General features: G+C 34.8%; 4 protein-coding genes across 9 annotated transcripts; 3 read left to right on the top strand and 1 right to left on the bottom strand.

Annotated features, from left to right (window-relative positions):
* Positions 1-2,871: 2,871 nt before the first annotated feature.
* LOC140840168 (mitochondrial Rho GTPase 1-like) lies at positions 2,872-8,488 on the bottom strand. The gene is made up of 14 exons (XM_073207336.1): positions 8,223-8,488; positions 7,995-8,127; positions 7,442-7,585; positions 7,164-7,340; positions 6,815-7,066; positions 6,483-6,551; positions 5,719-5,774; positions 5,250-5,331; positions 4,502-4,713; positions 4,250-4,316; positions 4,011-4,120; positions 3,649-3,799; positions 3,338-3,524; positions 2,872-3,235 (listed from the first exon to the last, which is right to left on the bottom strand). The coding sequence occupies exons 1-14, from the start codon at positions 8,426-8,428 to the stop codon at positions 3,162-3,164; spliced, it is 1,920 nt and encodes a 639-aa protein (XP_073063437.1). The 5' UTR covers positions 8,429-8,488; the 3' UTR covers positions 2,872-3,161.
* A 413-nt stretch (positions 8,489-8,901) lies between these two features.
* Positions 8,902-12,151, top strand: LOC140840167 (pentatricopeptide repeat-containing protein At4g02820, mitochondrial-like). Of its 2 annotated transcripts, none has more exons than XM_073207335.1 (3): positions 8,902-9,263; positions 10,349-11,692; positions 11,789-12,151. In XM_073207335.1, the coding sequence occupies exons 1-2, from the start codon at positions 8,919-8,921 to the stop codon at positions 11,600-11,602; spliced, it is 1,599 nt and encodes a 532-aa protein (XP_073063436.1). In that variant the 5' UTR covers positions 8,902-8,918; the 3' UTR covers positions 11,603-11,692; positions 11,789-12,151. The 2 variants fall into 2 exon arrangements, with proteins under 2 accessions (XP_073063436.1, XP_073063435.1); XM_073207334.1 differs by having other exon boundaries at positions 11,783-12,151.
* Positions 12,152-13,070: 919 nt separating this feature from the next.
* Positions 13,071-14,888, top strand: LOC140838068 (uncharacterized). Of its 2 annotated transcripts, none has more exons than XM_073204158.1 (5): positions 13,071-13,200; positions 13,304-13,372; positions 13,743-13,920; positions 14,565-14,660; positions 14,754-14,888. In XM_073204158.1, the coding sequence occupies exons 1-5, from the start codon at positions 13,105-13,107 to the stop codon at positions 14,864-14,866; spliced, it is 552 nt and encodes a 183-aa protein (XP_073060259.1). In that variant the 5' UTR covers positions 13,071-13,104; the 3' UTR covers positions 14,867-14,888. The 2 variants fall into 2 exon arrangements, with proteins under 2 accessions (XP_073060259.1, XP_073060258.1); XM_073204157.1 differs by having other exon boundaries at positions 13,301-13,372.
* A 726-nt stretch (positions 14,889-15,614) lies between these two features.
* On the top strand, positions 15,615-18,244 carry LOC140840165 (uncharacterized). 4 transcript variants are annotated; one of them, XM_073207332.1, is made up of 8 exons: positions 15,630-15,971; positions 16,052-16,109; positions 16,428-16,727; positions 16,830-16,878; positions 16,976-17,070; positions 17,337-17,455; positions 17,936-18,037; positions 18,166-18,244. In XM_073207332.1, exons 1-7 carry the CDS (start codon positions 15,769-15,771, stop codon positions 17,994-17,996), a joined length of 885 nt encoding a protein of 294 aa, XP_073063433.1. In that variant the 5' UTR covers positions 15,630-15,768; the 3' UTR covers positions 17,997-18,037; positions 18,166-18,244. The 4 variants fall into 4 exon arrangements, with proteins under 4 accessions (XP_073063434.1, XP_073063433.1, XP_073063432.1 ...); XM_073207331.1 differs by having other exon boundaries at positions 18,133-18,221; XM_073207330.1 differs by having other exon boundaries at positions 15,631-15,971; positions 17,936-18,243.
* Positions 18,245-19,487: the final 1,243 nt, after the last annotated feature.

Genomic DNA, 19,487 nt, shown 5'->3' with positions numbered 1-19,487 from the left:
TTTAACAGACGATATATATATATATATATATATATATATATATATATATATATCCATAGTGATGGAGGGGGAACACATACAGGTTGTTTGTCAATGAAATGATCAGAACAACCTGTTGTGGGAAGGGGGTGTGAGTGAGTGTCATATTCAATACAGCGATATATTTGCTCAAAATAACTTTTATGTTCTGATTCTTTCACTAACATGTTGAAAAGAGAACAGTGTTTTTGGTCATTTTAATCATTTAAGATTCTGCTCCAACCTAACCTTTTAAACGCTTTAATATAATTGGTTTTAAGTACAAAATTTACGGTCCAAAAGCCGACCCTGTACTTAGATAAACGACACTGGCATTTTATCTGATATTCAGTGAGAATTTAAGATATGATTCAACAAATAGCACTATTCTAGACACATGTTTCGAATTTGCCATGAGTCTGAAATCACGAAAAAGATCGTTAGGAGGAGGTCAGGAGGGTGTCTCGACGTAATTACTCCGACGCTCAAGTCAGAGATTGAGAATATAAGAGAGAGCAAGGTACAGCTGAAAAAACAATATAGTGAATTTGAACGAGTTGGACTCTCAAACTTGATATTTATAAGAGAATACATGAACCTGTCATGAGCCTTCTACTTTGGTTAGGGATGAGGGCTCTTAGTTTTTCACATTGATTGACGAGAAACTCTCCAGCAGATATCATACTTTTAAAATCTCTGGATTTAATTAATAGTCCGTTGATGGATACATCCATTCAATCTCGATAAAGTGTCGAAATTTATGGACTCAATCAAAATACATTATTTTTGCCGTTGAATGTGAATTTATTTAAGAATAAAATGTGACAAAACTTTGAACGGTTTTATTTATTAATCACTACTTTATTTCCACTTGGATTTAGGCATTTCATGTGCATCAACATAAAGGCATGGTTCATTTTACTGTACCTTTATCTAAAATTGCCAAACCAATTCAACATGTCTGCCCATTTCTATATTTCCAAATGCATTGGTGGTATAAGATATTTATGTATGTATACAATCAGAACATGTATGGACCAAAAGTTTGGACCTAGAAATCGGGATGGAGAGAAATAACTTTTCTTCCAGCGGGATCATGCTAATTTCATCGTGTTTGAAATTATAATGATATAAATCGGATATTTTTTTCAAAAAAATAAATTATGAGGCTTCTATATATTTTATTTCCAAAAATTATTTTATACGCATGCATAATTCATGTTTTTTTTGAAAGACATGATAATTTACATTTCTCAATTGAGGGTAAACGTGATATGATTTTTAAAAAGTGTCAAGTTTATTCCGTCTCCTCTGGAATTATTTTGATTTTTTTTTTTGTCTATTAACATTTCCATGCTTAATTCGTACAAGAACATTTCAAGAATAGATTTGTTACAGTTCTATAGTGTTCCCCGGAACAGACAAATAAATCTTTTTTTTTTCTTTCTAAAATTAATATTCGAGTTTCGATACGGTTCAACTAGGGATATAAATGAACCAAACGGTTTGTGAGCTATTCGAAACTCGGCTCGATTAAAATCTCGTTTGAGTTTGTTTGTTAATCATATCAAACCAAGCCCAAGCTCGATTTTGAGCTCGAAAATTTATTCAAACCAAGCTCAAGCCTAAAGATATTCGGCTCGTGAGCTCGCAAACACGTTTGATAATAGGCTCGCGAGCTCGAGCTCGACTCGTTTAGGTGGCTCGCAAACATGATTTTGGAATGTTCAATAATATACTTATTTATGTTTTTTTTTTTTGCTCTTATTTGTATTGTTTTGGTTATTTATGAATGAATTTACATTTTATGTCTGATTTAAAATTAGTTTATAGATATATTTAATTTTTAACAAGTTCGATTCAAACTCAAACTCGTGCTCAATTCTATGTTTATCGAGCTCGAAAACGAGACGAGCTCAAGTCAGGCTTGTTAAACATGTTAAACGAGCTATTAATGAATCGAGCTCGAGTCTGGCTTGATTAACATGTTAAACGAGCTTTTAACGAGTCGAGCTCGAGCCTGGCTTGATTAACATGCTAAACGAGCTTTTAACGAGCCGAACTCGAGCTTTTAATGAGCTCAGTAATTTCAATACAAACCAAGCTCGAGCCTGATAATAGAAGCTCGAATCGAGCTCGAGCTCGAGCCTCAAACAGTTTTAAACAAACCAAGCTCAAGCCTGATGCTGTTTAGTTTGGTTTGGATCGTTTACATCCCTAAGTCCAACTAATTTTTTAAGAGAATACACAGGGATAACATCAATTTATTCCTATTAGTTTTACACTCCTAATTTCCTCAAGCCTTGGAATAACATCTTTTCAGGGTAGAGTTTCCAAAAGTTTTATTTTATTTATTGCTTAGAGATCTTGATGAGTCTGCTCTAGCATTTTTAAGAATAAAAATATTTAGTGCCTATTTTGTCTGTAAAGATGAAATAATATGTTGTTGGGCCCTTCGGGTATCCATTTCCACTGCATTCCAAAAAGAAACCATTTAGCTCCAACGTAAATCCAGCCCAATTCTTCATATTTTCATCCGATATGCTGTTACCGTCCAAATCAAACAGATCGCTCCCATTTCGGCCTTTAAATAATTGATTGTAATTCTCAGTTTAGAAATGCAAATGCAATAGAGAAAAGTTCTCAAATCCCTCTATGCATTTCAATTTTGATTAATTTTTCAGAGATATGTCTGTCGGAAGAACGTAACTTTGGAAAATAACTGAAAATGGAAACAAAAAATTGAAAATCGAAGAAAAATGATTTCAAAAGTTGACGCACTTACTAGCCAATTGGAAAATAAAAAATAAAAATTTCCACTGGTTTAAAATAAGTAAAGAAAGAAAGCTCCACTGGAAGGGAAAATGTAATTTATCACACATTGAAACACAAGCTTTCGTGGAAAGTCTTGATAACAGCTACATTATCGGGCAGCAACATAATTTTTGTAACAGTGGCCTTATAAATAAACAGCGAAGGCTATCAAATGTGAGCATTACCAAGTGGCAAACCAAAATTTAGCCAACAGTCTCCTTATTAATTACCGAAGAAACCATACTTAAATGAAACATAAAAAACCAAAACATAAGTATATAAAATCCATAAAGAAGAGAAGACACATTATTACCAGGAAACTGCTATATCTAACTAGATGCATTCTTTCTAGCAGCATAGACCCGGTATGCCGCCAAACCAATGAAAGTGACAGCAGCTCCAACTGTAAATATTACAAAGTCAAGTTAAAATTATAGAATTCATGTTGAAAAAGATCGATGCATACAGTATCGGAGTTTGTAGATGATGAAATTCTCATAATTACCGGAAAGGCACACGAGAGATCTATTAACAAGCTTCCGACATCGCTTCCGACTGCGGCCAATATCAGTTTCAGGAACACTCAGATGAGGGTGCTCGGCTGCATTTACAATTCTAGAGAAGACATTGTTCAAATCTCTTTCTTTCACGCTTATTGGAATCGGCGCATCAATCCCCAAATCAAGGCAAACCTACAGATTTTTTTAAAAAAAAATGAATAACCTTGAAACAGTTCTCTCATCTCTTCGCAATTCTGTTCTACTTTGTTCATGCGAAGCATCCAGGAAGTTGAGGCCAAAGCAAGTTACTGAGTACCTTAGCTGAATCTTTCATCACCAGGGAACTCGAGTCAAGATCATTCTTTGCTGCAACGAGAAGACACGGCATACAGAAGCCACTTTCTTCCCCTTCCCTAGCTACATTCAGTAGCAGTTCAGATGCTCTTCGAAAAGAATCTTCACTCGAGCTGAAAAAGAAAAATCAACAGCCAGGTGTCAGATGAGGTTGATATCCTCGAGACTAATAAGATGCATTTAACTTAGATTGGACGAAATAGAGGAGGGACTAAAGGAGAGGGGAATGCAACGTAGGTTCCAATTGGAAAAAATTGCATAATTACACTACTAATTGATGGACTCGCTAATAGAATTAGAAGAAAAGCGGGGTAGTATGCACACCTATCATAAACAAAAACTGCTACATCACAAGCAGCCAAAGATTCCTTGTTTGACAAAAGTTTTTGAATACCATCTTCAGGAATCTCCCTGAGTACTAGAGTTTTCTTACCCTGCAATTAAAACAAAAAACTCACGTAATTACATGCAAAGTAAAAAAGAAAAGCGAATTCTACATATGCAACAATTGCTATGACAGACCATACTCCAAACAGTGATGTGACAAGACGACTTGTACTCACCGTATGTTGGTCAACCACATTCACAACATACTGCTCGCTTGTAGAGATGTGATTTTCAGAAAAGGGCCTGTTACAGGAAAAACCATCATTCTCGCTGAATATTCTCATCAGAGAAGTAGACAAAATGTGCTCATATATTTACACAAAGCACGCATGAAATAATAGAGTCCAAATACTTATATTAAAAGAAGCAATTATTCTGGTACAATCTGATTAACTCATCCTCATGCATGTATAGATTTAGAGCCACACCTTCCCAACAATGACGCCAACAATGCAGATTTTCCAGCATTTTTAGGCCCAAATACAAAGCATTGAAAAACATTTCGTTCTGTTTGTTGCAGCTTTCTGTCAACTGCTCTTCTCTTAGTTATGTGGAGAGATGATGCAGCATTGCAGTTGAAGCCAATGTAAATTAAGTTGGCAACACTTCGTGCAGGATCCAGTAATGTCATAAGTGCCCACTACAACACATGTTCCACATAAGTCATAAGCAACAAACCAACAATATCACAAATATTACATCTTCATAAAAATAAATACAGAGAAGTAGGAGTTGATCTACAGTCTTCAACTTTTAGGACAAGTAGAACAATAACGAGAGTAAGATCTAGCATGAAAACGAAATTTGGGATTTTACATTGTTTAACAAGTGATATTACCAATGAAATTTAGCTAAAAATTTGCACCATCTCGTATCCTAGCGCTTACATACAGGAAAAAGATACAGAGTTACACTTTATCAATGTCCAGAAGCTAACAATATAAGCGAAGCCTTTTGATCAGTCTACAAAACAAAGATTTGTCACATGTTATAATTGTTCAAGCAGCACACAGCTTTAAAAGCCATTTGGTAAAAATAAGTTTGTAGTTGTTTACAAAAAAAAATCTCAATAAAAACCCTGTAAATCTTTGGTTTTGCAAATAAACCAAATTAAACATAGAAATAAATTTCTAAAAAGCGCGAGTATAAATTTTCCAAACAAGTAACAAAATCCACCTCCGATAGAAATCCAGAAAGGGATAATCCGCGCAACGGTGTTCTTTCAACAGCATCCTTATAAGGAGTTTCATCCCAGGGGCTGCGTTTACACCATGAAACCAAGCAGATAATAAAATATAAGTGAGAAAGAATAGCTAGCTTATATATTAGAACACAAGCAGAAGAGCATGTGACATATCAAAGAGAAGAAAAAATAGCAAATGACACCTTTCTGATAGATTGACTTGCAAAAATTATAGAGCAAATAAAACCAGCTACCTCTAGATCACACTTATATTTGTCTCATATAAGACACAGTTATTCCACAATTAGATTTGTCCAAAACTAGTGTCCCAAGCCAGTTGAATAAATTATGGAATGGAGGAAAATGGTCATCTAGATACATAATTTACAAACCAATCATGCTCGGAATGTAATTCAACATAAGTAACACAAAAATGAAAGCATTCTGGAGAATTAAATTCACCTTTCTGGTGCAGTAGAAAATAAATCTTCAAGCTCACTATTCCGAAGAACTCCATCCTAAACATCATGAAGGTCGAGTTTATTCAGAAGTGGATTGAAAATGTTGAAGCAATGCAAATAAAATGAGGGGAAAGTATATTTAAAGACAACAAGTACACAATGAACTGTTTCTTGGTCTAGTTTGAAAACAATAAAACCCTTGTGCCACATTTGAAAGAAAGAGCGGAATGATGCACAAAACACCATAAAATTATTCACTTGCCACACTGAATGGCAATTTTCGACCTTTCAACGTGACAGAATCAGATCAAATGCCAAACATGGTTAGATCAACACTAAATCAGTAAAAAAAGGTAAAGGAAGTGACAACAGAATCTAATTACATTATGGAGATTATACTGACCTGATTACTACAGATCAAATTATCTAGTGTGCTGTATTTCCACCAACAAAATGTTTTCACTTGGTTCTTCCACCAAAAATATATTTTTTGTATTGTATCCAGCATACACGAGCTGAACATTATATGAAAATCAATTGAGTGTCAACATAAATGGCTCTGGATATATGCAATTGAAAGTCTCTAATTTGCAGTAACAAATTTCATAAAACGGAATCACTTCCTCTTCGTCTACAGCCTAACCAAATACAAATATTTCCCAAGTTTTCATTTACATATAAGATGTGAATAATTTCGAGCTTTGTGGCATGAAAAAACGTTAACTATGCAACAGTTAAAAACAACAGTAACTAAATATATCATACTTTATCATCATCAAATGTGCTGAAAAGGCCCTTCAAAAACTCTATGGCTTCGCTTGTTAGTTCAATACTCTGCAAGGACCAAGAAACGCATGAAAAGTAGTACTATCTTTTGACATCCTAGATGATACGCTAACACATGAAGACGAGGAATCACAAATCATGAAATTAAGAACATAAAGGAAAATGGTAACAGATAATTAGTCATAATAGTTAATCTACCAATTAATAACGTAAAATTCAAATTTTTAGTTGGAGACTTCCAAATTTAAACCCATTATTTTTCTAATATAAAACGATCTAGTCCGGTTTACATGTAATGCCAAGGGAATTACCTGATCTGGAGCCTTTTTGTTAGGAATTGACAAATAAGAGTCCCTGAGTTTTAATTCATCATCATAACCAAATTGTCTCAATACGCTCCACGTGGTCTCAATTCGACCTTTCTCAATAAAAAGGGCATGAAGAAACAAAAATCCTGTTAGGGTAAGACCAAGGCCATTGACTCCTTGAGGCAATTTCTCTTGTACAACCCGCTTGACACCCACTATTTCAGCAGGTTGCAATGGAGCATTGAAACATCTAACCTGCTCACCAGCACTACGTGTGAGTCATTTGAAAAAATATAGATCAGAAGCATTGCTTAAATAAAGAGTAACAAAAGAAAATGCAGTTGTAAACAACCTGAAATTCATTCAATTCGTCATCGCTGAGAGCACCATCCATATCATGATCACAAAGGATAAATATCCTCTTCAATGCTCTCATGCATTGAGGTCTCAAAGTCTGAGTTTCCTGATCAAATAGAGGGGCCGTTGGATGTAGAACTGCCTTTTGAGCAAAGTAGAATACTTCTTGAATCTACAACAACTTAAAACCATTGCAATCATCTGAAGATCCTTGTTCTCACAAAAAAATTCTGAAGAACATAAATACAACACAGATTATAATTTATTTCAAACCTGAAGCATGTTAGCTGCAGAACATTCCATGCAAGTTTCGATCTCCCGAAACTGCTGCATGAGGGGAGACATCTCAACACTCAAATTGTACTCCTCATCCCGACGATCTAGTTTGCAACCAACCACGATTACTGGTGCCCTGATCTAGAATAATCACAATTAAAGCACATGAATCAAGTTTCAAACCAGACTAATACTGTCATCAACTATTAAACTTTTGCAAGATTTAAAGGCTATCAGCAGCATTGCTAGCAACAATAATAATATTGGTTTGTTCCAATGATACGCACGTTATTAGAACATGAATATGCTTGATGTTTTACAAAGATGTCAGTACTCAGTATCGCTTGTTTTATGAAGATGCATGAATGTGCTTTATGTAATCACAATGTGCGTATCATTGAATAAGCAAATACACATGTACATGTAATACTAAGCAAAAAAAAAAAAATGTTTAACAGATAATTAACTGAACAGGAGATTATCATCATAATATTACCAATACATACACATGGAGAAGTCAAATAATACACAATCGGGATTCAGAGTAAACCTCTAAGCGGCGAAGCTCGTGAAGCCAGAATGAACTGAGGCGATTAAGCGTAGATGGCTGATCGCACGCATAGGTCAGCACTACCGAATCCGCTCGCTTCAGCTCCTCAGCGAGCCTGCCTCTACTCTCCAAACTACATCCATCCAAGAATCAATCCTTAAAAAACTTAAACCAAGATAATTAAACAAGAGAAACTCGGGCACGCGCCAAGGGTGGAAACCGATTAACCTGGATGAGGTGTCGATGATTATGATTGGAACATTATCGGGATAATAATCTGCCGGGAGGCGCGTGGGAGGGAGAACCGGAGGAACATCCTTCCGGAAGGTCTCGGCAGCGACCGCCGCGATGAGGCTCGATTTTCCGGTGCCACGGTCGCCGACGACGACGATCCGGACGCTACTACGATCCCCGGTTGGACTGACACCTGGCATTGAGTTGAAGATTTTTATTCTGTGTGAAGTATATATGTTGATTAGTTTGCTAGTTCCGGCTACTAAATTGGTCAGATTTGAAAGGCAAGGATTTTAATCGTACATTTAATTTTTCTAAAAAAATTATTTATTTAAAACTAATTGAGCAAGCCGACAAACTTAATGAGAAATCAAATTTTTAATTATTGATAAACTTTCATCCATTCCTCTAATTCAAATATTTTCGAGACTTCACGTGTTTCACTAGATTTTGTTTCTCGCTCGATCCTCTTATATCTCATACAATTGAGGTGTTTGGCTTGAAATTTACATTTTCCAAAAAATTGATATAATAGAACATCGTTAATGTGGATATATTCATATTATATATGAAATTGATATGTCAGGGCTGCTATTGGACGCTGTCAAGATTTTTGTCAGAGGCCCAATTAGAAGCTTGCAGGCCCATATTGAACCTGGGTGGGGTTTGTTCCGCCACCTTGAGCCTTCAATGGGTCTTCAAGCTGTTACTTTCTTGCTGACCGCACCGAAAGAAATGCTGCGCCGTTTGGTTCGGAGAGCAGTCGCCGCAGCGCGCCAGTTCTCGTCAAAGGCGGTTGCCACAGCAGCTCCGGAGGCGGAGCCGAGATCGTCGGTAACCAGCTCCACCAAATCGAGCGCTGGCGGAGGCAGGGACACGCTAGGACGGAGACTTTTCGCTCTTGTGTTCGCTAAGCGCAGTGCAGTTACCACTATTCGGAAATGGAAGGAGGAGGGTCACGTAGTACGCAAGTACGAGCTGAATCGCATTGTTCGGGAGCTTAGAAGGCTTAAGCGCTACAAACACGCTCTCGAGGTTATACAATTGCTAATCGTGTGATACGTTTTTTTTTTTTTTTTTGCCTTACACTTTCGTGGTTTAGTGTTCTGAATAGTTTTCATCTCTGTTTTCAGTGTAATTTTATTTTTCGCTCCGGAGAGGTCACTTAATTCTTGATTAAATGGTGCCGTTTTTACTTTCTTGAAAAATCATACTTTGAAGTTGGGAAAAAATATTTAGGGGTGGCGTTTTCTTCTTTTGCGTACTTAGATCCGCCCCTTCGGTCCTTATCATTCTTGTACGCTGGACTTTGATTGATTGAGAAATTTTCAGTGGAAGATAAACACGAAGTATTAATTGAAATCAATGTCTGCGCAGTGCTCCAACCAATATGGATGACTTCATGGTATATTTATGCGACGTGTTTATGTGTTTTTCTTATTCATACATTTTTTTGATCTATTCATGGAACGGATTATGCATCCAAACGCCACTTCTTTTAAAAAACTTGTTGTTGGTAAGATAGCTTCTCTCTCCAAACACACTCCAAGTATGACAAAAAATACATGTGCTTTACTGAATATAATATGCATTTACAGAAAGGTATCAAAAAACCCCTAGCCCAATTGTTTGTAGGGTACATACCTAATACCAAATGGAGTATTACGCACTAGGGGTTTTGAAAAGGTGATCTCTAGCTCCAATAACTTGTTGAAATCGATTTTCCAATGGTTCAAGGTCATGATGATCACGATCATAATGTTTATGCTTAAACACTACCAAACTCCTTTTGTCTCAACATTTATTATATTCAAAAGGTGGGAGGGACTTTCAACAAATTTTCCTATGTAGATTTGTGTGTGTTTGCATGTTTGTTTTTCTTTCAAGATGCTTCAGTTTCTTATGTTGTGAAATATTGTTTTTAAACTGTTCCACGTCGATTATTTTGTTTTTTCTTAAGTTGAACAGGTCTAATTTCTGAAATGTGACGGTAATGTTCCCTAAAGTTTGGTACAATATATTTTCTTTTGTCGATTAATTTTTCAGTTATGATGCAATGAGAGATTGCACCTCCACTAAAAAATTCCGAGTCATTTATGCTCAATTGTTGAGTTGTCCAGGTTTGTGAATGGATGAGGATGCAGGAAGATATGAAGCTGGTGCCTGGAGACTATGCTGTCCACTTGGATTTGATTACAAAAATTCGGGGTATTATCAGTGCAGAAAAGTTTTTTGAAGATCTCCCTGACAAAATGAGAGACCACACAACTTGTAGTGCCCTTCTCCACACCTACGTTCAGCACAAGGAGTTTGATAAAGCCGAGGCTCTGATGAAAAAGATGTCGGAACATGGTTTCTTAAAATACCCTCTTCCGTATAATCACATGATTTCTCTATATATCTCCTCGGGGAAGTTTGAAAAGGTTCAAGGATTGATTCAGGAGCTGCAAAAAACAACTACTCCTGATGTTGTTACGTATAATCTGTTGTTAACTGCGTGTGCATCGCAAGATTTATTGGAAACCGCCGAAAAGGTTTTTACTGAACTGAACAAATCCAAGGTTGAACCAGATTGGTTAACATATAGCACATTGTCCAGCATCTACATCAAGAATTCACTGCAAGAAAAGGCCGAGTCATCATTGAAGGAAATGGAGAAAAGGATCTCTAGAAAAGTTAGAGTTGCTTATGCGTCACTCATTAGTTTACATACCTGTCTGAAAAATAAAAAAGATGTTCTCCGAATATGGAAAATGCTGAAGTCCACCTACTGCAAGCTGAATGATGTAGAGTACACTTGCATTATTTCTTCCTTATTGAAGCTTGAAGAATTCAAAGAGGCTGAGAAGCTTTTCAATGAATGGGAGTCTGTTTCTCCAACCAAAGATTCAAGGGTTCCCAATTTACTTCTTGCTGCTTATGTCAATAACGATCTGATGGAAAAGGCAGAGGCTTTTCATAACCTAATGGTTCAAAAAGACTTTGTACCAGGATATACCACTTGGGAGCTTCTCACTTGGGGTTACTTGAAACAAAGGGAGGTAAAAAAGGTTCTTGATTGTTTCAAAAAAGCAGTTAGTAGTGTTAAAAAATGGGATCCAGATGAAAAACTAGTGCTAGAAGTTTGTAAAATTATTGAAGAATTCGGCAATGTTGAAGATGCAGAAAACTTGATGGATACCCTTAGGATTGTTGGCTATATAAATACTGAGATATACAAGTCTCTTCTTCGAACTTATAAAAGAGTTGGTAAAATGCCACTTATTGTGGCAGAAAGGATGAAGAAAGACAATGCAAGGATGGACGAGGAAACTAGGAGACTTGTACATGAAACAAACAAATTGTGTGTTGGTGAAATTAGGAGTGGTCTTTAAGAATTAAATCGAGGATCAATTTCCAGTCCCTTTCCAGGCCAAAGGCTGAATCGATACTACGAGTTTGGTGTCAGCTGTTTCTATATCCAGGTACGGGTACATCTGGAGACGATTTTCTAAATATCTTTTTCTAAAGTTATATACCATGTTCTTATTCTGAAAGTGCAAGTTTTGATCTAGAGACAGGGACGAAGGCCGCGTGTGGAGGAGTATGGTTGGAATTATTTCACATTTTTTTGTGAAATGGTGAACGGAGCTGGGAGTTAAGGAGCAGCGAATGAAATATGTTTGCGAGAAGGCCGAAACTTATCAGAGATTGAAGCATTTTTCTAAGTTACTGGGATCACATAGGCAACATTTTTTTTCAACTTTAATGTATAAAATCGTTTTGTATAGCTCCAATTGAATTTGGCATTTTTTTTTTTGAGTGGTGGTTGTGATCCATGCATGGATACTACCAAATGATCGTTTATCAGTGTCATTGGTATTGATTGAATATCAAATTGATATAACCGGAGATAGATTGGAAAAAATATTTAATTTTTGGTATGTCGAAGATTTTGGCACGATACATTAACAATATCGAATTTTTCTGTACGAGAATGTTATGAAATTTGAAAATTCCGGAATATACTGGAATATTGAAAAAATATATAAAATAATAAAATATTTGTAAACACTTATTTACAAAATTTTAAAATATAGGTTTTTTCGATATAAAATGATATATATTGATAACATATCAAAAACTCGGTATATCGTATAGTTTCGACATAATTGATACGTAGTATATAATTCTCGATACGATATGATATTACAATTCTCGATCCGATATAATACGATACGATATATCATCTTTTCCATACGATATGATATGATACGGTATATCATCCTCGACCGGAGAAGTGTGAAAAATAACATTTTGATTAACAAATTAAAACTTTTTATTTGTTAGTTTAGCGTGCAATCAGAAATACATTTAAAGATCGTAATCATTAATAAATATTAGTGTTTAATATGACGTGTATGTGTTGTAGTGTGTAACGTATTATTTGTGTAATATGAACTTTAATAATAATAATTTTCGTCGTTCATCTTAATTTCGAGAAAATAATTAAGGAAGCCAATATAAATTCTAAGTTTTGATAAACAAACTTTTATATATATTATATATATATATATATATAAAAGTCACAAAATTAATACAATTTATAGATACGATCAAATCTCTCCAAAAAGAGAAAGTAATAATACCTGATACGTGTGTAACTAAAAATGATGTTTAGATCGTAATGTAGTCAAAAGGTAAACTCTTGTCATCAAAAGTTACATTAATGAACGTTGACTAAATGTCAGGTAACTTACGTAATTTAGGCAACTTTTGAGGACAACACGGACATTTCATAAATGGAAAATCGAGATTTCTTTTACCTATTTAATACCGGACGTAGTTTTCAGAGCCGAAGCTGTGAATCGATCGATAAGGAATTACTAGGTGCTTTATGGAGCAGAATAACTATGGTAGGCCCGAGCATGGAGTCCTTCAATGGCTTCCTCCGAAGCATGCGGGAACTAGCTATGGCGCCTTTAACCATAAGGTTATATTCTTTTGTATTCTGCATGCATTATGAGGTTCGATCGATTATCTGTGTGGAAATGTACATGTTTTTAATGCGCGTTTTCTTCGTGTTGAAACAGCAGTTGGGATCGGGAGTGGAGAAGGCACCTCCTTGTGGAGTGAAACCACCGCCGGTTATCGAATCGGATCTGGTACTTATCCAGAGTGTTTTTTAAAATAAATTATCTATAATTTTTACGAGATAATTAGCAAAATAACGCTCAAATACATTATTCTTAAAGATTTTTTTTTAAAAAAAATTCCCCAACTCTTAGCTAGGTATTCATCAACTGCGCAAGTAGAAGAATTGATGGATTATGTTGTCTTCGAGTCTTTTACAAAAATGATTTACTATGATATAAATGGTTTGAAAGCTTTGCAACACAGCGTTCTATTGGTTTTGGCGAAGTTGGTTTTCGATGATTTTTGTTATCTGATATCCGATTATACGATTACTTGGCCTTCGTCGTGCATTTGCACTCTAAGTTGGAACTGATTGATGTTTGTGGCCTTGGTGCATAGTTTACAGGCAACTTAAAATCAAGGAGACACGAAAAAAGAAGGAAAGGGCGAAAATGGGCCCTTGGCGGGCCTGGAATGCAAGCCATCTTCTTATGTTCAGGCCCAATAAGTAGCGGTACCGGGGTTTTCCTTCCCCGAGGTGATGGCCCATATCATAAATCCACCAAAAATAATCCCGGTATGATCTCAGGTGAACTCGATATAAAATGTATGAATTTAAGGGGAAAAGCTCACCCAGCTTTGGGCTGGGCTCCGGCCCGAGTTTTTTTTGGAACATATATGTATTTTTCTGAAATATCTCTCTCCATAGGGCACTTCATTTAAGATATATAAAAAAAAATCAAACATGATATCTTATTAAAAAAATCATTAGGACATAATTAAATTTTATAAAAAAGGTTGAAGGTACTTAAATTACACTCAACATTAACATTAAATTATATACATACACACGATTAGACGCGGCTGAATAAATAAATGATGTTAATGAGTGAGTGGCAGAGAAATGAAAACGATGAAATACAATAATTCTCCAGGGGGGAAAATTGAAAAATCTTGTATACTTGTTTTATTAAATCACCTCCCACCCATTTTTTTGAATAAATTTTCTCGAAGTAATAAACACTTATTTTTTTCATATTCAACTACGTCTAAAACATTCTCTCTTATAATATAGTGAAACTTAAATTTTTAGACTATTAAAACATGATGTCAACTTTTATTAAAATGTGACAGATTCATTAATTTAAAAGTGTTGAGATACGAGAAGAATTACACCCGATGAAATATAAACTAACTTTATATTTTGTACCTATATTTCAGCTGTGTCTCCTGTTTTGCTTCCTTCTCACATTGTTCAAGCCCTGAATCTCAATGTTCATGAACTTAGCCAACAAATCATCAATCCTCGATTACCAGGTCATTTATTTTTCCAATAAAATTACGGGTTTAATTTTATTTTGTGTGATAAAAAACATTTTATTGACAACGATAAAATTTTCATTGATGCAGATGAAACTAAAAATTGCATGAATAAAACTGAAGAAAAATTGGAGAAAACCCCAAACTCGGATAACGTGTGTGTGTCCCCAGAGATCAATCTCCCCGAAGAATGGACGTATTAGCGCTAGCGCACTGCCGAGGACAATAATCAAACATAACTTATCCCACCTCGATTCAACTTCGGTGCATAAATGGCTAGTGTGAATTTGAAAATAATTAAATATACTATTATATATATTATTCATAATAATATAATGGTGAAATAGAGTATTTGACCTATGTAATACTGATAAGTTACTCCATATCAATAAATAAAAATCACATGAATAATTAATTAATCTATTTCTAATTTTATGCTATACCGATATAAGTTTGATAAGGTTTATCTCAATCTAATGACTTTCCTACGCTCGGATACATAAGTCAGCATGCATAATTTAATTATTGTCATACGCAGACATATTTCATTGAATTTCGCAGTGTTCATCTAAAATATTGTAAGTTTTATTGAAATATATATACAAAACAAAACCTTAAAATTAAGGTCCTTAAATATTTTATATATACATTTATATTATTTAAGATAATTTTGTAAAAAATAATTGAGACCTTTAATTTATTAAATATTTTTTTCCAAAATATAACTCTCTACCACTTTTATTTTTTTAAAGTATAATAAAATGAAAATTTAAACATAATATTAGATAGAAAAATATTAATTCCAGATAATTTTATTCTTTATAAGCTTTTACTATATATAAAATTAAGTTTATATTAAGATTTAATTTTAAATAATTATATGTTTGAAAAAGACTTTTTTCTATATGGGCCGGGAGTGTGGAGGTGTGGTTACCTCGTTGATGGGCCAAATTATAGATAAAAAGGAGAATGGCTGCCCGCCAATACAGATTTTGAAGAGAGCGATTTCCCAATTCGTTTAGCGGAAAAATTCACCATAAGATCGAATCTCCGAAGACGAGATACGGCGGCTGAGGAATGGAAGAAGGAGGAGGAAGCTCAGGAGATGAATGTTGGCAGGGAAATTCACCACCAGTTCAAGTTACCGAAGAAGAGAATCGGCGGCACAGCAGTGGACCGAGGAGGAAGCTCGGAGATGCAGTTCACGGATTTCGAGACCGCCGCCGACCTACTGGATGGCTCCGCCATTTTCCACATCGTCTACGACATCCTCGGTTTCATTCTCTTCATGCACCAGCAAATCCCCTCGTAAGTTTCTCACTTGTGTTGTTAAATGCTAGAATTAGCTAAGTTTTGTGCGTTAATCAACTTCGTTTGCGCTATGGAAGAGTAATTCAGGATATCACCCGTGAATTTGATGAGTTGCTCGATGAGTATAAAGAATTGGTGAGTGAAATGAATTTATGTTTTTCTTTCTTTTTGCCTATTTTGCTCTTTTTAGACCTTCATTATCGACGTGAGAGAAGTGCAAACTGAAATCCACACTAAAATCAATTGAAGGTTGATTACCTCATATTTTGCTTTGTGGTAGAATAAGTATCAAGTTTACAGCTTTTCAAATGTCATTTAACGTAATGAGAATTTTTTAGCTTTTGTAGGTAATTAAAAAATATTTCTTTAGTTATTTTTGAACAAGGAACTTAGTCCAAAAAGAGCCTTTAACTTTCATATCAAGAGTTGAATTCTGGAAGCATGATTAAATAGGAGGCTGAGCTTTTGAAAGATGAGGGGAAACCGATCTCGACAAGGAGAAAGCAAGCAGCAAGAAAGAGGGAGGTGAAAATGGAAATTAAAAGGTTGGAAAAAATGGTGAATTGCATATCTAATCTCAAGACTGCTGTTAAGTCAATGTTTGCCGAAGTTCCAAATGTCGAAAAAATCTCCCTGGTTCTTGGACCTAGTCCTTTAAGGCCCTTACATGTTTATGAATTGTGTTTTGTGAACATAAAGGTTGATGCTGGTGATTTTAGTCGAAGTAAAGTTGCTGAATTGCTCTCCAGAAAGGTTTGGATCGATCCATATAGTGGCACTTCAATTATTTTTTTATTGTGAACTTTATGATGGTTTCTTGTTTTTATTTTTTTATGTTTTTATTTTTTGGGGAAGGCAATACGAACTTTGATATCAAGAGGAGCTGGATCGGATTCATATAATGGTAAAGAATAGTAGCCTCCTTTGTTTCTTGAAGTTGTTGAATAAATTAGGTTTGTTGTTGTTCCATGAATGAACTTTTGGTTTGTGTTGTGCTTTAGGTCCCGCGAAATTGTTTCTCTTAGTGAAAGCTCCCTCGACCCTGAATATGCCCCTGCATTTTCTTCCCAAGCGGGAGTTTAAACTAAATAGGAAGGTAAGGGATTTCAATCATTCTTTGCTGTTTCCAGGGCTTTTATGTAATTACTTTGCTGAGATTTCTGTTGTCATTGACATTCAGTTATCATTATCAAAGAGTCTGCTGATAAGTTTTTGTTCAGGATGACATTTTCCATCACTGACTATCCTGTTAACAATTGGCATGAATAAGATAACATTTTTACATTTGGGGAATGCTAAAACTATTGTTTGTGTAGTTTTCTCGATATATAAGTGGCTAACTTTTTTCCTTCATCAATACAGGTAATCCCATTTCGTTTAAGATTCAGGGGAAGAGCTTTAGATTTGGTCAGGGATGCTCAACCTGATGGCTGTGCTGATTCTGGTGGATTATCGAATTCTGCTTCAAATGACTTGATCTGGTAACGAATGATTCAAACATTGTAGATTAAACTCCTGACATTTTGTTTTCTTTGATCATCATAAGCTTTTTTTCTGAACTGTTAAGTGGTGCTATGTCACCATATACCATATCTTTTCTGGTTTCCCTTCCTCATAATCGAAAGTAAAGCAAAAAAAAGATCTTTTTCAGAAAACTTGAGAGTTCTTTGTTGAAATAACATTCAGGTGTGGCCCGTCATGAGGCCATCCATCTTCAATAAATTGAACGAAATGGTGATAAACTTAAATTATCCACGTCTAAATTCGGACTTTCATCTGAACTGTCTCCATTTAAAGTTTCTATATGAGATTCATGTATTGTAAACAGACTTGTTTCAGATAACTAATTTCCCTAAACTGTCCAAACTATTGATAGCAGACCTCTCTAGATAAGAGAAGTTCATCACTGGCTTTAGGCTTCAATGAAGGATTTTTACGAGCAAAATTTAATTTTATTGCAGGTTTCAATGTAGACACACAATAAAGGGCTTGGCTTGCGGAGTGTTGTCTCCGGAAGAATGATTACATAAGGACGGCTAAGTACCTCTGCTTCCATTGGAAAGGTGAGTCTTGCGACGATTCAAAATCGGGAAAGAGTTGAGTGCAGTTGATTTTCTAATTGCTTCGGTAAATTTCATCATATATTCATTTGGTGTAGCTTATTTCGGGTAATGTTTTATGCCGTGATCAGATATTCAAAGCTAAACTTCTGCAGAAGTTGAACCAGCATGGCATGTATTTGACAATAAGTTGTTGACATATGGAATCAAATTTGAAATTTCAATAAATTTCATATTTTAAGCAACACTCCCTTGAAGTTCACTTTTTGGCATTAGAGAGAATAACAGATTGAATTGAGTTAGATTACTGTTCTTCTGCCACGCTTTTTAATGGTAAATTTACACCACCGAAATTTCCCCGCATTCAATTTCAAAATGCAAGTTCTATATGGTATTTTCGATTATGTATATAAGGAGATATATAAGTTTTTTTGTCGAAATTATTCTCGTTCACGCCTCCTAATTTGTAAGTCTGAACTAAATATCGGAACTATCTTTAAATAAGGACCGAGACTAAAATTAAAATTGTGGAAAATTTTTAAGTTGTAAGGTGCTGAAGTATGTATGTACAGATGACTTAATTAATGAATTATATTTTGCCAACTTTATTTCTTTTTTTAAAAAATAAATAAATATCCATATTCTTTTTCTAACGTAGTTATTTCTTTTTTAAAAAAATAAATAAATATCCATATTCTTTTTCTAATGCAGTTAAATAATGAGAAAATGATTTTTTCATCCATTAATTTATCCAATTTTGGAGTTTGATCTTCAAATTTTTGTTTTGATAAATGAACTTTTACTTTTATTATTTTGATCAATTATTAGCATGATATCTAACATTAACAAGTCAATAATTTTCATGTCAAGGCTGTATTTTCCGGTGCCACACATTGACATCTTTTTCATATGAAATCATGATTTTATGTATGGACAATTCCTCGATATCTTGTTTATTCGCAACAAAACATTTTCTTTGTGCGTTGGTAAAAAAGAACATGTTTTTGGGAGAAGATATATTGTTTCATCAATCGAGTCACATGTATCTAACATATTCATATTTAACGATTTTTCACAAAGTGGTGACAAAACGAATTGAATTTTCTTAATTTGATTATTTCATAAGTCGTTACGTAGTTTTTTTTAAAATTTTTAAGAGATTATAAATGCAAATAAGTTCGAACTATAATCAATCATATTAAAATCGAGATTATTAGAAATCGTAGCTCAGATCCAAACGATTAAGTTTCAATTCTACTCTCGTTTAGAACTGCGATTGTTGTTTTCAGAACTATATATAACTAGATCTAAGCAAGTAGGCTGCTAGCTTAATTTTTCTTTTTCTTTTTTAACATTTGATTCGGAATGAATTGTCTTAGAAAGCATTTAGATTAAGATATTTGAAATCACAAGCTTCAAATTCATGATTTGAAATCCACTCTATTGTTTGATG

Source organism: Primulina eburnea, chromosome 8, assembly GCF_022965805.1.
Source record: "Primulina eburnea isolate SZY01 chromosome 8, ASM2296580v1, whole genome shotgun sequence".
NCBI lineage: Eukaryota > Viridiplantae > Streptophyta > Magnoliopsida > Lamiales > Gesneriaceae > Primulina > Primulina eburnea.
This window is presented reverse-complemented; position numbering and strand designations above follow the sequence as displayed.

Coding starts and splice junctions, on each gene's coding strand:
- LOC140840168 (XM_073207336.1), bottom strand. CDS start 8,428: ATGCCAGGTGTCAGTCCAACCGGGGATCGTAGTAGCGTCCGGATCGTC. Junction 7,341..7,441: donor CTGCAGCTAACATGCTTCAG/GTTTGAAATAAA, acceptor AAGTTGTTGTAG/ATTCAAGAAGTATTCTACTT. Junction 6,552..6,814: donor ACAAAAAGGCTCCAGATCAG/GTAATTCCCTTG, acceptor TGGTCCTTGCAG/AGTATTGAACTAACAAGCGA.
- LOC140840167 (XM_073207335.1), top strand. CDS start 8,919: ATGGGTCTTCAAGCTGTTACTTTCTTGCTGACCGCACCGAAAGAAATG. Junction 9,264..10,348: donor GCTACAAACACGCTCTCGAG/GTTATACAATTG, acceptor TGAGTTGTCCAG/GTTTGTGAATGGATGAGGAT.
- LOC140838068 (XM_073204157.1), top strand. CDS start 13,105: ATGGAGCAGAATAACTATGGTAGGCCCGAGCATGGAGTCCTTCAATGG. Junction 13,921..14,564: donor ATCCACCAAAAATAATCCCG/GTATGATCTCAG, acceptor CCTATATTTCAG/CTGTGTCTCCTGTTTTGCTT. Junction 14,661..14,753: donor CATCAATCCTCGATTACCAG/GTCATTTATTTT, acceptor TCATTGATGCAG/ATGAAACTAAAAATTGCATG.
- LOC140840165 (XM_073207332.1), top strand. CDS start 15,769: ATGAATGTTGGCAGGGAAATTCACCACCAGTTCAAGTTACCGAAGAAG. Junction 15,972..16,051: donor ATGCACCAGCAAATCCCCTC/GTAAGTTTCTCA, acceptor GCGCTATGGAAG/AGTAATTCAGGATATCACCC. Junction 16,110..16,427: donor TCGATGAGTATAAAGAATTG/GTGAGTGAAATG, acceptor ATGATTAAATAG/GAGGCTGAGCTTTTGAAAGA.